This window comes from Eptesicus fuscus, chromosome 13 (assembly GCF_027574615.1).
Source record: "Eptesicus fuscus isolate TK198812 chromosome 13, DD_ASM_mEF_20220401, whole genome shotgun sequence".
NCBI lineage: Eukaryota > Metazoa > Chordata > Mammalia > Chiroptera > Vespertilionidae > Eptesicus > Eptesicus fuscus.
Window position 1 is genome coordinate 13,327,974 of NC_072485.1, and position 16,365 is coordinate 13,344,338.

The 16,365-nt window shown below is 45.9% G+C and overlaps 1 protein-coding gene across 1 annotated transcript in view; it reads right to left on the reverse strand.

The window, feature by feature from the left end:
• EXPH5 (exophilin 5) overlaps positions 1–10,033 on the reverse strand; it is a 76,422-nt gene extending 66,389 nt beyond the window's left edge. The window contains exon 1 of the mRNA XM_054724732.1: positions 9,729–10,033. Coding sequence (XP_054580707.1) covers positions 9,729–9,847 — 119 coding nt within the window. The 5' untranslated portion in view covers positions 9,848–10,033. The remainder of the gene's footprint in view (positions 1–9,728) is intronic.
• Between the last annotated feature and the right edge of the window lie 6,332 nt (positions 10,034–16,365).

Sequence of the window (16,365 nt, forward strand, 5' to 3'; positions counted from 1 at the left end):
TTGGTTGCCTCCTGCATGTGCCCTAACCAGGGCCAGGGATTGAGCCTGCAACTGATGTATGTGCCCTGTGCCCTTGACCGGAATCGAACACAGGACCCTTCAGTCTGTGGGCCAATGCTCTATCCACTGAGCCAAACCAGCAAAGGGCTGTCAAGTGCTTTTTTTGCATTAATTATTGTGATCATGTGTTTTTCTGCTTTATACTATTGATATAATGGTTTACAGTAATTTATTTTAAAATACTGAACCAGCCTTGCTCTTAAGGGTTAAATTGTATCCTCCAAAAATGTATATATATGGGAGTCCTAATTCCCAGTACCTCAGAATATGAATTTATTTGGAGACCGGGTCTTTCCAGAGGGAATCAACTTAAAACGAGGTCTTTAGGATGGGCTCTAATCCAATATGACTGATGTCCTCATAAAAAAGGGAAACTTTGGACACAGAGACAGACACCCACACAGGGAGAGTGTTATGTGAAGACTGGAGCTACGCTGCCACGGCCGAGGAACTACCAGAAGCTGGGAGACATGCCTGGAACAGTCTCTTCCCAAGTGTCTGCGAGGGAGGCTGGCCTCCCTGACTCCTAAGAACAGACCTGGAGAGCAGAGCAGAGCTTGCCAGGTGACCATCCCTCCCAACAGCCTGCTCCCCCCCTCCCCCCCCTCCACAGCCCTTGTCCTCCTTCACCTGCTGTGCAATGCGTTGTTCTAAAGTTGAGACCAAGGCTCATTTGATATAAACATAAAACACCCCATTTCTTGGGGGAGTTTGGTCATTGCAGCCCATTTTCCTCTTTCATTATTAGATTATTAGAAAGTCTAGCACAGTGGAATGAGGAAGCTGGCTCCTGTGATATGCTAAGGTGATATTTTAAGTCCGGCCTTTAAATAGCGCCGCTGGCAATGCCAATAAGGAAACATTCCTGAGAAGGAGAGGAGAGGAAGGTGAGCCTACGGCTCTCAAATATCACAGTCTGTGCAAATAACTAACTGCGGCAAAACAGACCCGAATCGCCTTAGCAAAGCTCGTAGCTAGCTGGTTCTCAGTTTTAAGGCCCAAGTATGCGAACAGGAGGAAAAATATTTCTGACTAACCTTAACCTGAACGTCTTTGTCCTTCATGTGGTTTCTCCAGATCTTTCATTTCCTTTGCACTCCCTCACAGAAGTTAAGGTCCATTCAATTAGGAACTGAGTCCGACTAAGCTTTCCATCCCTTACAGTCCTTGACCACAATCAGCGTACAGAAACCACCCTAGCCATGACTACATTAATATCACTAAAACATTAGCAAGAAAAGGGCAGCAAAACATTCAAGTATTTTTAAAAACAAATCTTACCTTATAATAGACAAATATGCAAATTGACCGCACCTTCACTACGCCCAAGCCATGCCCACCAACCAAGCCACGCCCATCAACCACGCTCACCAGGAAACCGTTGCAGGGACGCTGGGTGCGGCCAAGCCCAAGGCCGGGAAAGCCGCCCGAGGCTTTCCCAGCCTTGGGCGCCAGCGGGGAGCCTGCGCTGATCGAAGGAGACCCCTGGGGGTCGGCTCCTGCGATCGGGTCGCAGGGACGCTGGGTGTGGCGGAGCCCAAGGCCACCGCCCAGGGCCAAGCCCGGACCCTGAAAGAAGGCAGAAGGCGGTGGCCACAGCCAAGGCCTGGGTCCCCGGTGCCGGCAGAAAACTGGTGCAGGCAGCCAGGTGAATGAAGGTCTATTGCACGAATCTTCGTGCAAACGGGCTACTAGTTATTTTATAAGTATTTATGAAAGTTAAAAAGGCAAACATCTTGCATTTCTTTATTGTCAAAAGAAATGGTCAGCATTTAAAAAATTATGTCATGGTCAGTAGAAATAGCAAGAGTTTTGTAGTGAGAAGAGGTCAGGGTTGACTCTGTTTCAAGCTAGATAGGCAAAGTGAGGGTGATCACTTTAACTTCTTCATACTTCATTGTGGGAGGCAGTACGAGACAGGGATTAAGTGCTGACGGAGTTCACAGATCCAATACTTCCTGGCAGCTTTTAAAAAATTGATTGGCCAAGACCGGTTTGGCTCAGTGGATAGAGCGTCGGTCTGCGGACTGAAAGGTCCCAGGTTCGATTCCGGTCAAGGGCATGTACATTGGTTGCGGGCACATCCCCAGTGGGGGATGTGCAGGAGGCAGCTGATCGATGTTTCTCTCTCATTGATGTTTCTAGCTTTCTATCCCTCTCCCTTCCTCTCTGTAAAATATCAATAAAATATATTTTAAAAAAACAAAAAAAATAAAAAAATAAAAGATAAAAAAATTGATTGGAAAGAGAGGGATGGGGAGGGAGGGGGCGTGGGGGGGGGGGAGAAGAGAGAGTGAGAGAGAGAAACATTGAGTTGCTGTTCCACTTATTTATGCATTCACTGGCTGATACTTGTATGTGCCCTAACCAGGGATTAAACCCGCAACCTTGGCATCAGGATGACACTCTAACTAACTGAGCTACCCGGCCAGGGCTTCCTAGCAGTATTATCTCTCTCTCTCTTTATTTATTTATTTATTTATTTTTTAATCTCAATCAAGTTACTGATCCTCTCTAAGCTTCCTCTGTAGAATGGAGATTAAAAAAAATCCCTTAACTCAGTGGTTGGCAAACTGCGGCTCTCAAGCCACATGCGGCTCTTTGGCCCTTTGAGTGTGGCTCTTCCACAAAATACCACGTACCCTAATTAAGTTAATAACAATGTACCTACCTATATAGTTTAAGTTTAAAAAATTTGGCTCTCAAAAGAAATTTCAATCGTTGTACTGTTGATATCTGGCTCTGTTGACTAATGAGTTTGCCGACCACTGCCTTAACTCATTAGGCTGTTGTGAATTAAATGAGATAATGCACATGAAGAGTTTAACACAGAGCAAGTGCTCAACAAGTATTAGCTATTATTATTGCTGTCACTAGCTTTACAAAAAGATAAAAATACCTGCTTTATCAGATTACGATGAGGATAAAAGAAAATAGAAAAAAGCTAGGAGAGTTATAATGGCACAAAGCCTAACAAGGACACTCTCTCCAACCCTGGGATATAGAACTGTAATCTAGTAGTTCCATGTGGCCCTAACCGGTTTGGCTCAGTGGAGAGCGTCGACCTGCGGACTGAAGGGTCCCAGGTTCAATTCCGGTCAAGGGCATGTACCTTGGTTGCGGGCACATACCCAGTAGGGGGTGTGCAGGAGGCAGCTGATCGATGTTTCTCTCTCATCGATGTTTCTAACTCTCTATCCTTCTCCCTTTCTCTCTGTAAAAAATCAATAAAATATATTTTTAAAAATCTAGTAGTTCCATGTGTATTGCCCATGGAGACCAACCCACAGGAGTAAGTAGGCAGGAGAAGGTGTCTGAGAGAAAGATCTCCCCTTGGTTGAAAGGAATTGACTAAACTGGATATTACTGGAAAATGCAGACACCTCAGAGATCCAGGTTAGCCTCAGACCTGGTTACATTGGGTACACTCAAGCCTCCAGGGCACCCCTGTGAGTCCCAGGCAGTTCCCAGGGCCCCTGCCCCAGGCCACACAGGGCTACGGAGGAGAAGCTACATTGATATGAACACCTTCACCTTGCAGGATTTTGCCACCAACCACAGCACGAAGCCATCTGGGGCAGAATCCATTTCTGTTTTCTCTGCTGTATCCTCACAGGGTCTGGCATCTGATGTTTCCTGAAAGTCTGTCTCTTAGCCAGAGGCAGATTTCACAGGCTGGGAGAGGAGGGAGCAGGCGGGAAGCTTAGGAGAGACAGGAGACCTGTGCCTCTGGCTTCCAGTCTCTCTGGGATGCGGTAGCTTCCACCAGCGTCCACCCACGTCACCACTTTGATTGTGCAGTCCCTCTGAGGACTGCGTCACAGCTGAAGGACACTAGTGAAATCATTCACAAACAACTAAGTTCCGGGAAACCCTCCTGGGCTGCAATCCTGCCACTGAGCAAAGATAGGCCAAATCTAGACATGCCATTTTTCAACTTGACTACGCCAGGCTCTGGAACATCTTATACTTAAACGTTTTTGACATATTGATATCTCTTCTGTGAGCTGATATAATCTCTTGGTACTTTCCATATCAGTTACATTTATGGGATGTGGGTGGGTGGGTGAGAGTGGGGGTGACAGGCAGGTAGTTGTGTTTTCCAAAGACTTGTAGAAAGTAAGATACTTTTCAGAATCGATAAATAGTGATTCAGATTCTCAGCCATTTTTCTTCCCTGTGGCTAGAACCACAGACTGTGTAAGGCCGGAGAAGTCATGCCCAGGTGAATACCTCCAGGAAAAAATCCTTTCCACAATCCAACAAGAAGTGGAACTGTCAGGTTGGATTTTAAATGGCAATTTCTATCTCCTTAACTGGCTCTGAGAATATTTCTATAGCACGAATCTTACACTCACACAAGAGAATAAATGTAACACAGAGATTATAGTGCATTACAGGGTTCCAAGGAAGGAGAAATCTTGTGTGGTTGGGCAGAGGATATTTGAATTATACAGGAAGGCAAAACAGAGTCAGAAGTGGGGAGAGAAGTGAGGGGCTGCAGAAGCCCTTGACTTCAGCCAGTGCAGGTCATTCATTCCTCGAGTATTTCTTGGAGGCCTATTACATGCAAACACCTTGGTTGTCCCTGGTGTCCCCTGTCCTCTGAGCCATGAAATCCTATGCCCTCCCCTCATCTGCCTTCCCAGAGCCTCCAAGGTGGCATGTGCCCAGCACGAACCCCTCCCTGCCTGGCCTGCATGCCTCCTCTCCCTCGGGCCTGACTTTCCATCTTGGCACTGCTGGGCTTGAGCACGGGAGACAGGCTCTCCCAGCTGTCAGGGCGAGCCCATGCCTTTCGTAAACATTTACCGAATGGCCCTGGCCAGTGTGGCTCAGTTGGTTAAGCATCGCCCCATGCACTGAGAGATTGCCAGTTCAATTCCCGGTCAGGGCATATGCCCAGGTGGATTCAGTGTCTGGTCAGAGTGTGTGTCCCTGGACAGGGAGTGTGGGAGGCAACCGATAGGTATTTCTCTCTCTCTCTCTCTCTCTCTCTCTCTCTCTCTCTCTCTCTCTCCCTCTCCCTTCCTCTCTCTCTCAAATCAATAAAAACACATTAAAAAAAGAAAACATTTACTGAATGTTCACCATGTGCCAGAAGCTGCATCAAGCCCTCGAGATTCATCAAAAGGCACAGGTTTTTGCTCATTTTCTTCTAGTTGCTGAGCACATGCAGAGACGTCCTGAAGAAAGTGCAATGATAGCACAGGCTTTTTCACAAAACAATGCCACATTTGCATTTCCCCACAGTTTTTTTTTTGTTTTTTTTTAAAGATGAGTTTATTTAACAATTTGTTACTATTTTCATTTTTATTTTTATATGGGAGTGGAGGGTACTATAATATTCCAGGGCATGATGTCCCTTAAGCTCTCTCTCTCTCTTTTTTTTTTTTTTTTAATATATTTTATTGATTTTTTACAGAGAGGAAGGGAGAGAGACAGAGAGTTAGAAACATCGATGAGAGAGAAACATCGATCAGCCGCCTCCTGCACACCCCGCACTGGGGATGTGCCCGCAACCAAGGTACATGCCTCTGACCGGAATCGAACCCGGGACCCCTGAGTCCGCAGGCCAACGCTCTATCCACTGAGCCAAACCGGTTTCGGCATTTCCCCACAGTTTTATACACGATAAACTGGAGGTATCTAAACAACAACCAAGGTAGTCAGGAATATAGAACTGAAATATCACAGGGGTGAGATATAATTATCTCCTCACAATTGTCCTTTGTAATGACTGTGCTCTATTGGACATTTAGATTTGAAATTTCCAACTATATTGCTGCAATAAATATCTGAGACTATATTTCTTGTTTTACCTCTACTAAATTATTTCTTCAGGAAAAAATATGATATAGTGGAAAAATATAGGCTTTGGAGCCAGACAGATTTAGGCTCCAAATCTAGCTCTGCCACTTAGGAATTATGTGACCTTGGGCAAGTTAAGGAACTTGCTAAATTTCAGTTTCCCTTCTACACAAAGTCATTAATTAATAATACTCACCCCAAAGGATGGTCATGGGGATTATTCAATGCTGACGGGTAAAACAGTTTTGAGATTGAGCTGGGTTTAAATTCTGGCTCTGCCACTTAACTTGGACAAGATACTCAATCTTTGTAAGTGGTTTCCTTCTCTGTGAAATGAAAGTTAAAGTGTGTACCTAGTGAGGTTACTTGGAAGATTAATTAAATATAGATAGCATGCGTAGTACTGTGCCTACTATATAGTAAGAGACCAATAAATAGTTATTTTTATCATAGTAATTACTGTTATTATATAAGAAGGAAGCACTTAATAAATGTTGGTGTGGCCATCTTCTCCTCCCTAATCTCCTACTAATGAAAAATATCCAAGAATTGGATGAATGGGTCAAGGGTAAGACATTATGTATAGGTATCACCTTACAGTTCACCAAAAGGATTGTATTCAATTTACAATGCCACTAACAATATGCTGAGGCTATCCATTTCACTGCAACCCCACAATAATTTTTTATGTTATTTTTAAAGGTGCAACATGGTAGGTATCTTGTGGTTATTTCAATTTTCATTTCTTCATTACTGTGAGGGTGAATGTTTTTCTGTAGTGTTTTTGTTTACTGTTTGAATATCTTCTAGCATGAATGATTTGTTTCTACCTTTTGCCTACCATTTTGAATCTTGTTGTTTTTTTCTTAAAAATTTGAATAAACTTTATATATTAAAAAACATTATAATATTTAATGCAAATATTTTCCTAGGAAGCTGGAGCCAGATGAGGTCTGGGATCAATGAGGAGAGAACAGGGGGAAGTACATACTGTGTATTCAGGATCCTTTCTGAAATAGGGCTGTCTGTCATCTCTGCTTGAACTCAACTATTCTCACTCCTTTAACATTCATCTCTGGACATCTATGGCCCTGCATGACACTGTAGTTCTACAAAATGTTTTTTCTTGATTGTCTTGTAGACTCCGCAAGCCTAGCATAGCTATTGATAACTGAAATCATCAGCTGTCCCGCAACCAGCAAACTTCCCAAACTTCCTCATTTGGTCCCTTTTTATCCTAGCCATGAGATCTTGAGACTGTTTTTCAATATAGTAAAAAGGCCTCCCAGAGTCTCAAATAATAATCTTGAATTACAAGTCACATGTTCTGACTTTTGATTTGGAAAATATGATGATCATACATATCAAGAAAATAAGCAGAAGAGGCAGCCAAGTTGACATGTTATCTCAGGCCTTCTCTGCATGCCAGTACTTGCTATTAAAACTGATGTGCATGGGTCGGTAAGCAGAACAATCCCATTGAGACTGCTATCCAGGGACAAGTATTTGATAGTGGGATCCAGGAACTGGCCAGGGAAAAGAATGTACTAGATATAATTGCCTTGAGCATTTGGCCCAAGTGCCTACTTTCCTTAAATTTTTTATATTTAATATATTTATATATACATATACATATTTAATATAAAATATATTTTATATTTTTAAAATTTGGGGTAATTATTTTTAATTCTTTGATAGTTAACAGTATTAATTTTTTTAATTGATGTTCCAGTTAGGATATGAGTGCCATGAAATCAGAAAATGTGTTTTAGCCTTCCTGCTGAGGCCTTCCTGCTTAGCCCATAGCTTTTGCCACTTAAGTGTAGTTGCAGTTCTCACTAAAGTCAGCTGACATGACCACCAAAACCTGCTATAGAGTAAACACAAGCCAAGCATCAGGTCAACTATAGAAAGTCAAAATTCCGTTGAATCAAAATTAAAATAAATAATATTACTATTTCTTTAAAAGTATGTTTTTATTGATTTTAGAGAGATAGGAAGGGAGAGAGGGAGAAACATTGATGTGAGAGAGAAATATTGATTGGCTGCTTTCTGTATGCACCTATTGGGGATGGAGCCCAAAACCCAGGCATATTCCCTGACCAGGAATCCAGCCCATGACCTTTCAGTGCATAAGACAACACTCAACCAACTGAGCCACACGGGCCAGGGCAACGTTACTATTTCTAAGACTATATGGTTCATGAGAAGCCACCTTGGTAATATCCAAAATGGAAGCCCCCCTCCCTCCAGGTAGTTCCTAATTCTCCCCTCAATTTCCCCAAATACATAGCACTGGGTAACTTATCCTCTGCAGAGATAAGAAACACTTCCAAGAACACACACTGAGAGCAACAACACTTTCTTATTGCTTTCTGTTGAAGACAAACTGCATGCAGCTCTAAAGTTCTTTTCAAGGTTGGGTGTGCCTGTGTATAGTGCACGTCCATATGTGTAGGTACATGCACGTGGGTGTGTGGGTGTGGACAAACTGTGTTCATGAGGACACACTTAAACACTGTTTGAGGAAATGATGGGGTGTGTTTTTCAAAAGGCAGCGTATGATGGTGTGAAAAACACATCCTCAAACTTCAAAGATTCATTTATAAATAAATATTCATGTATCCCCACAGGAGCCAGTGGAAAAGAAAAGACGGGGCTTCAGGCCCAGGGTATTCTAATTGTTTCACAAAGACCAGCTAGGGTTTCCCTCCGGGAAGAGTATCTTTGGAGGTTTTTAACTGGGGGGTAGGGCAGATGGGCAGTGAGATCATTGGAAAGAGGTGGAAATCTAGAATTCACACCATCACCACCACCACCACCACCAAAAAACATCACTCACAAACAAAGCAGCTTTCCAAATCCCAACCGATGCCACCTGCTCTTTGGGCTGAGAGTGATGCCCTGAATTCCCTTCCACAGTCAACGGAGCGGGCTTTGGATGGTCTGCTCCAGAATTGGTGAGAACGTCGCTCACCGGTTCCAGGATTGAACCCCACACTTCCCCAACAGAAAAACTGGTTCATTTACCTCCCAGGTTGTAAACTCTTGATTTCAATCCCTCACCTGCAGCACCGCATAGAAAGGTCAAGGGTGAAATTCCACGGCAGCTTCCCCATAGCACCACCAGCAAGGAGCCCCACCCACTCCTAGCCTACTCGCGCATCCCAGTCCCAGCCCGGTTCACTCCGGACAGTTTGGCAACTTCCTGGAGCTCCAGCCCTTGGGGTGGGGAATCCTTTCGCCTCCAGTGAGAGGTCAGCTCTCCATGGCCTCGCTGACTGACTGTGTGGGGCGGAGAAAGGTGTTCCTGCGACCGAGAGAGTGTTGGGCGAGGAGCTGTGTAAGCGCCTGGGTGCGTGCGGGCCAGGATTCCGCTCCACGCGGCGCGGCGCGGCGCGGCGCCCTCGTCCCATTTCACCCGCGGGCCGGGCCCACGTCCTGACACAGACGGGAGGCCACCGAGCCAGGCGCGGCAGAGGGCGCATCAGCCTGGACCCCCAGCGGCGGGTCCCACCCACGGGTCCTGGCGGAGGTGGGGCAGCTGCGCTGGACCCACTCGGAGAGAAGCGCCCCAGAGTATACGCGCCAGCAAGGTGAGGGCAGGGGCGCTCCCCACCCCGCGGGACCCGAGCCCTTCTGGGATGCTGTGTGCAGAAAGAGCCCCAACCAGGCGCCCCAAAGTCCTGAAGGGGAAACCTCATTGCAGATTTCCCCCGGCCGGTGCGCCCCGGAGGGATGCTGCGCGTCCGAGGACCCCGGACAGGTGTCCCGGGAAAGCCGCGCGCCTCCCTCCCCCACGCCCGGGCGGCTGCTGGACGCAGGTCCCGGGAAAAGAGAAAGAATCTGCTTTGTACCTGATTCTGTCCTTCTCTGCCCTCTGCAGCTCCTCATTTCTTTCCAGCACCTGAAGGATCTTCCTGGCTTCTTCGTCATTTAGGAAACTAAAATCAAACCCCTGAGGAACGTTCGTCATGTTCCCTGTGTCGTGAGTTACCCTTAAGCTCCTTGGCGCCTCCTGTTACGGTGGCATTTTTCGAGATAGAGAAGACCTGATCCCATTAGCCACCAAGGCTGTCCCTTTGAAAAGCTAAAACCACAAACTCAGGGAACAGCCCACACCTACGGGGCTCATTTTGACACCACCTTCACGACAAGTTTGTCTCCGCCTATCCAACCGAGGTGCCAGATGAACGGCTAAAGGGAGAGAGGGAACCAATCCCGTTCCAAAGGGGCGGGCCCTTTCCCCTGCCCTCCCCTCCCCCCACCTCCTATCCTGTTTGCTAAACCAACAAACCTACTTACTTCTGCTCTTAAGTGAGGCTGAGGCTTAAGGGTTGGCGCCAAAGTATTTGTTTTGCCTGCTGCTGTTTGCTCTCAGAACTGGAGCTTGATTAATAGGAGGCCAAGGAAAGAGGTTCGCCACGAAGCTTCCTTTTCAATAAAGGGCCCACTGGGAGCAGAATTGCCTGTGGGCGCTTTAAAGGGGCTGAATGAAGATTAGTTACCCTATTTGAAAGACCGGAAAGGGCTGAACTCTTTATAAGTCTCTGTGAGCAGACCAGGCCCAAGGGCTGAATTTAAAGCATCCTTAGAAATAAAATTTTTTGACAAGCCTTTCATCCTTCAGACGATCTCCCCCCCCCCCGTCCCCCCCCACCCCCCGCCCAATCTGATTGCCCCACAAAAGTCACTTTCAGATTTTAGAAAAGAAACAACATAAAACTGTTTATGGTATTTTAGGAGAAAGCCCTGAGGTAACGAATAATAGGAAGCACCTGTTTGTAGCTTTCTGTAGGATTTGATCGTCTTTGCCCTGGCTGGTGTGGCTCAGTTGGTAGGGCGTCCTCCCATGCACCCCAGGTTTCTGGGCCTGATCCCTGTAGGGGACCTGCAGAAGTCAGCCGACCCATGTATCTCTCTCACATGGACTTCTCTCCCTCCTTCCCCCCTTCCCTCTCTCCCTCCCTCCTTTCACTCTAAAAATCAATTGAAAAAAAATATCCTCAGATGAGGATTAACAACAACAACAAAGTCCAAAAAGCATCAACCATTAAAAAGATTGAGAAATTTGCCCTCAATAAAAATTTTTAAAAAAAAATTTGATCATCTTAATAAGAGAAGTAATACAAGTGCCACTTTCAAACACCTAATCCTCTGACTAAAGCAACATGTAATCCTATGAAGCCACAGAAACAGGTTTTCTTAGAAAGTAGTATTCAAAGATATGATGGAACTTTCTAAACATATTCATACTGATGTTTTAAAATGATCAGGTCTTTTCCAGAAAATGTTGTTTCTTTTGCTTCACTTGCCACACAAAAATAAACGTGGTCAGGTCCATGTCCCTGCCCAGGGCCTCAGTTTGGTCACTTCTTAGGTAGTGGTGATGTCACAAAAAACGCGGTGTCAAAAATGGCTGCTTATGTTTTGGCCTCTGGGTCCTCCACTCACCTTGGGCATCATTGTTTAAGACATAGGTAGGCAGGTAGCCATTCAAATAATTTTCAGTGGGTGTTTGTTATTTCTCTGCAGCAGGAACCAATTCAGTTCACCAACGTAGTACAACACTCACATTCCTTTATAAGCAGCCTCTGTGTTAATGATGTTGGTTTAGGAATGTGCCTTCCCCCCCCCCTATTCATTAGTGTGTTCATTTATTCAGCATGCACGTAGGACTTTTTAATGTGAGCACTGGTAGACGTTTATCTTGTTCCTGTCCCTGGTGTATCAGTGGATTGATTTTAACTAATGTATACTGGTGCCTGCTGTTTGAAGGCATTGTACACTGTGAAGAAGTTAGTCCTTGTGTGTAGGAAGTTTATAGGGCAGTGGGGGAGATAACACAAAAAGCAAAATCACTACATTGCGAAGAAGAACACAATAGAGATATAAAGAAGGTTCTACTGGAGCACAGAAAGAAGCTAGTTCCAGCTGAGTGGGTCAGGGGGAGGACAGGGTATTTGGGTTGCAACAGCAAAGGTCAGCTTTCAACAGAAGAATGGAGGGTGCTGAGAGGAGATGTGTGAGTCAATCCCAGGCAAGGCAGCTTTACACTCCAGGAATCTTCTCATATTCTTTTAACTCCTCTGACTATTAGCCAAAGTAAACAAAAACTTGGAAGCTAGAAAATACAAGGACATATTCAGGAATTGGTAAGTGATCTGTTTTGGCTAGAGTATACATTGCCAATAGGGAAGATATTGCCCCTAATGAAGCAAAAATTGGTTCTTTGAGGGTAAAAACATCTTACTTTTAAATATAAACTATAGAATATAAACATGTGCTTAATGCACAAACAGATATACAGTAGTATATTGGTGGCATAAACATTTCATGAGGGGTATATTAAGAAAAAAATCCTTGGAAGTCTCCTTAGGGGGACAGTAATGAAAATGGGGTTGAAAAACACTGGGCTAGGGTATAGGGCATATGAAGAGTAAATAAGGCTGAGACCCAACTATGATTACTAGGCTAAGGAATCTGGACTCCAGGTGTAAGCAATAAGGCATCAACACAAGTTTTGAGGATGACAATGATATAGTTGAAATGGAGCATTGATGACTGTGGCAGTAAATATGAAGAGTAGAGAGAGGATGGTGGCAAGGACACCACTATGCTGGAAGGCTGATGTGGGAGAAAGGACAAAGAGGACCTGAACTAAAGCAGTGGAAGTGGGAATAGCAAAGAGGATTGGAGTGCAAAGATACTGGCTGGCTGGACTTGGTAACACATTTGACATGAGGGTTAAAGAAAGTCACAAAGATGATGCAGGTTTTTAAGAGACGTACCTGAAAGTATTCTATCTGATGACACAAGAAGCATATGGTTTGTAAAGAGATCGAGAGTTCAGTTTTAGACATAAAGAGATTGAGGTACCTGCAATTTATGGACACACTCAGCAAAAGTGAGAATGTGAGGCTGAAAATTCTTTTTTTTAATTTTAATTTTTATTATTATTATTATTTTTTTAATTTCTTTATTGATTAAGGTGTCACATATTTGTCCTCATCCCCCCATTCCCATCCCACACCCCTCCCCACGGATGCCCCAACCCCCTGTTGAACTTAACCATTGGTTAGGCTCATATGCATGCACACAAGTCCTTTGGTTGATCTCTCCCCCCTCCCCCCACCCTCCCCTATCCTCCCTCTGAGGCCCGATAGTCCGATCGATGCCTCCTTGTTTCCGGCTCTGTTCTCGTTCATCAGTCTATGTTGTTCATCATTTCCCCTAGATGAGCGAGATCATGTGTCACTAGAGATATACTTATAAGAACTGAATGTGAGACTAGCAATAATAGTTATGCTGACAGGCAAATGAATCATTCTGTAGTGAGTTTCTTTCTGGACCAACAGTTCTTTTGAGACCCAATTTCAATGTCCACCAGTTCCTTATGTGTACATGTCGGCACTGACCCCTCAGCTCTGGATGGTGGACAAATGGTGGTAATGCAGGTCCGACTCCCTCTGGTTTGGTCTCGGCCGGACCCAGGGGCACGGTTTCACCCGGACTCGGGCACGTGGCCTCACCCGGACCCAGGGGCACATGGCCTCTCCCAGACCCAGGGGTGTGTGGCCTCACCCAGACCTAGGTGCGCGGCCTCACCCGGACCCGGGACCCAGCCTCACCCGGATCCAGGGGCACACGGCCTCACCCGGACCCGGGATCCAGCTTCACCAGGACCCAGGGGCGCGTGGCCTCACCCGGACCCAGGGGCGCGTGGCCTCACCCGGGCCTGGGATCCAGCCTCACCCGGATCCAGGGGCACAAAGCCTCACCCGGACCCGGGATCCAGCTTCACCCAGACCCAGGGGCGCGTGGCCTCACCCGGGGCCGGGACCCAGCCTCACCCGAATGCAGGCTGAAAATTCTTAAAACAGGGATGGAGAAGTAGATCTGGAGAGTCATCTGCTAAAAGCCAAAACCCTGAGACTGGATAAGCTGGCCAGAGCAAAGGGTAGACAGGGCGCAGAGGCTGAGCTCAGACCCTTGAATGACCACATCAGACATCGTCATTGAGGCACACTTCAGCCCTTGGTTGTGGCACAGCAGGGCATCCAATTGAGAAATTTTAACATTGAGGTTTTATAATGAGAAATCTGCAAGGCATTGAGGCTTGCTCTAGAAACCATACAGAATAATTTCTGTGGGGCTATAAACATCATGCTTTTAAAGTAAAAATAATTCTCAAAGTGCTGTATGATGGGCTCTAAGCAGCTATTTTCCACCTTAGTATCTGGTAACCCTGGCAATCTCCTGCCCAGCCTCCCAGCTAAAGAGATACTCATCAGTTTTGTGGGGTTTTTTTTAGTAATAACAGCTGGATAGATAGCAACAATCTTTAGAAATCTCCCATAGTCTCCTGTTTCTCCAGTCTGTTGGCCAAATCCCCAATAGATGCCTTAGTTTTCCCCCTTCCCTGGCACTTCACTCAGCCAAGAGAAATGCTGATCACATACTTGGTTAAATATCTGAATTTTTGTCACCTAAAGTCACTTAAGCCCCTAGCAGGCCCTTGAAAATCATCTCTTTAGCATGGGGATGGGTTCCCTCCCACCCACACACATATCTTCTCTGGGGTGAGTTTGGGTGGTAGCTTTCAGTTAAACAAGCAAATACATGTCGGCTTGAATGTTAGATGTTGGCAGCAGGACTTAATTAATAAACAAGAGATGTGAAGGAGAGAGTTTGCACAGTTGTTCCTTTCACTGTTCTAATAGTAGTTCAGTGACTAGGTTTGCAAATCTAGACAGAAAACTCCCTTTTCGGTTTCCCTGAAGCTTCAGTCCTGAGTCCACAATTAGAGAATAGGTATTCCATGTAGAACAGCATCTTACACTCTCTGAACGTTAGTTTTTTGGTTTGTTTTTGTTTCCTGCAATAGAACCAGCCTTATAAGATTATTGTAAAAATTCACTGAGATGATGCAATAAACCAATTGACAAGATTGATGCTTATTAAATGTCACCTAATAATATTATTTGCACACAAAGCAGCCTACAATTTAAAAAGTAACATTTTCTTTGACTACTTGAGTTTGGAGAAAACTGGAAAATAAAACATAGGAGTCATACAGATGGAGATGAAAAATCTCAGCTTTATTATTGGTAAGTTAATGAAAGAATGTGACTTTGTTCTACAGCCAAATGGGCTCAATGGTCTCATCCCTCGCAAGTCTAGACCTTGGCGCAGATCACCAGAGGGAGATTTGGGTCTGGGGAGCAGATGTTAGTGGTGGTAGGAAGATGGTAGGGAGAATGCCACCAGTGCTTCAAGTTTCCTAATGGGTGGTCTCACTCATTCAAAAAGCATGAATCACGGAACTTCATACCCTTACTACCCTCCAATCAAATGGCTTACTCCTCTATCTACCCCAGAAGGAGCAAGTAAGGACCAGATAGAGAGGCTGGGAAGTTACTCTAGTCATGGAAGTACCTGCATAGAGAAGTAAGGGAATAGTTGCTCCCCCAAATAATGTCCATTATATAAAAAATCCATCTAATAATAGACAAATATGCAAATTGACCATACCTCCGACACACCCACAAGCCACGCCCACCATCCAATCAGAGCGAGTATGCAAATTAACCCAAACCAAGATGGCTACAGCCACAGGGAGCAAGGTTTCCTAGGTAACAGAGGAAGCCAAGCTTTCTGCCAGCCGTTGCAGGCCTAAGCCTCCACTCAAGCTACAAAGTTTCAATTATAGAAGGTAAACAAATTCAAACAAATGGCGGCAGAATGGAGGTTGAGAGAGCAGGCCAGGGTTGCCGCTGGCAACAGGGGAAGCAAAGCTTTCCACACACCCTGGCCGGGCCCACCCGCTTAAGGCAACAAAGTTTCAATTATAACCCCAACACAAATGAATGGCTGCCGGCCTCGGAGGGAGCCCCAGGCTTGGCTCTGCTCCAGGCTACAAAGTTTCAATTGTAGAAGGAAAATAAATTCCAGATACCAGGGCCTCTGCTTGCGTTGCCAGGGGGCGTGGCCGGCCTGCAAACCACCACAGGCCCCTCGCTCAGGCTGCCCCACGCCCCAAGGGAACCCCACCCTGATCAGGGACACCCTTCAGGGCAAAGCAGCTGGCCCCCACCCCTGTACCAGGCCTCTATCCTATCTAATAAAAGAGTACTATGCAGATTGATCATCACTGCAACACACAATATCACTGCCCCCATGTGGTCAAAGATCCTGCCCCCATGTGATCACAAGATGGCCACCACAAGATGGCCAGCAGGAGAGGGCAGTTGGGAGGCACCGGCCTGCAAGGGAGGGCAGTTGAGAAGGACCAGGCCTGCAAGGCAGGGCAGTTGGAAGTGATCAACCCTGCAGGAGAGGGCAGTTAGGGGTAGGGTAACCAGGCCGGCAGAGGAGGGAAGTTGGGGGCAATCAGGCTGGCAGGGGAGTGGTTATGGGGTGATCAGGCTGGCAGGCAGAAGCGGTTAGGGGCAATCAGGAAGCCAGCCAGGCAAGCAGTTGGGAGCCAGCAGT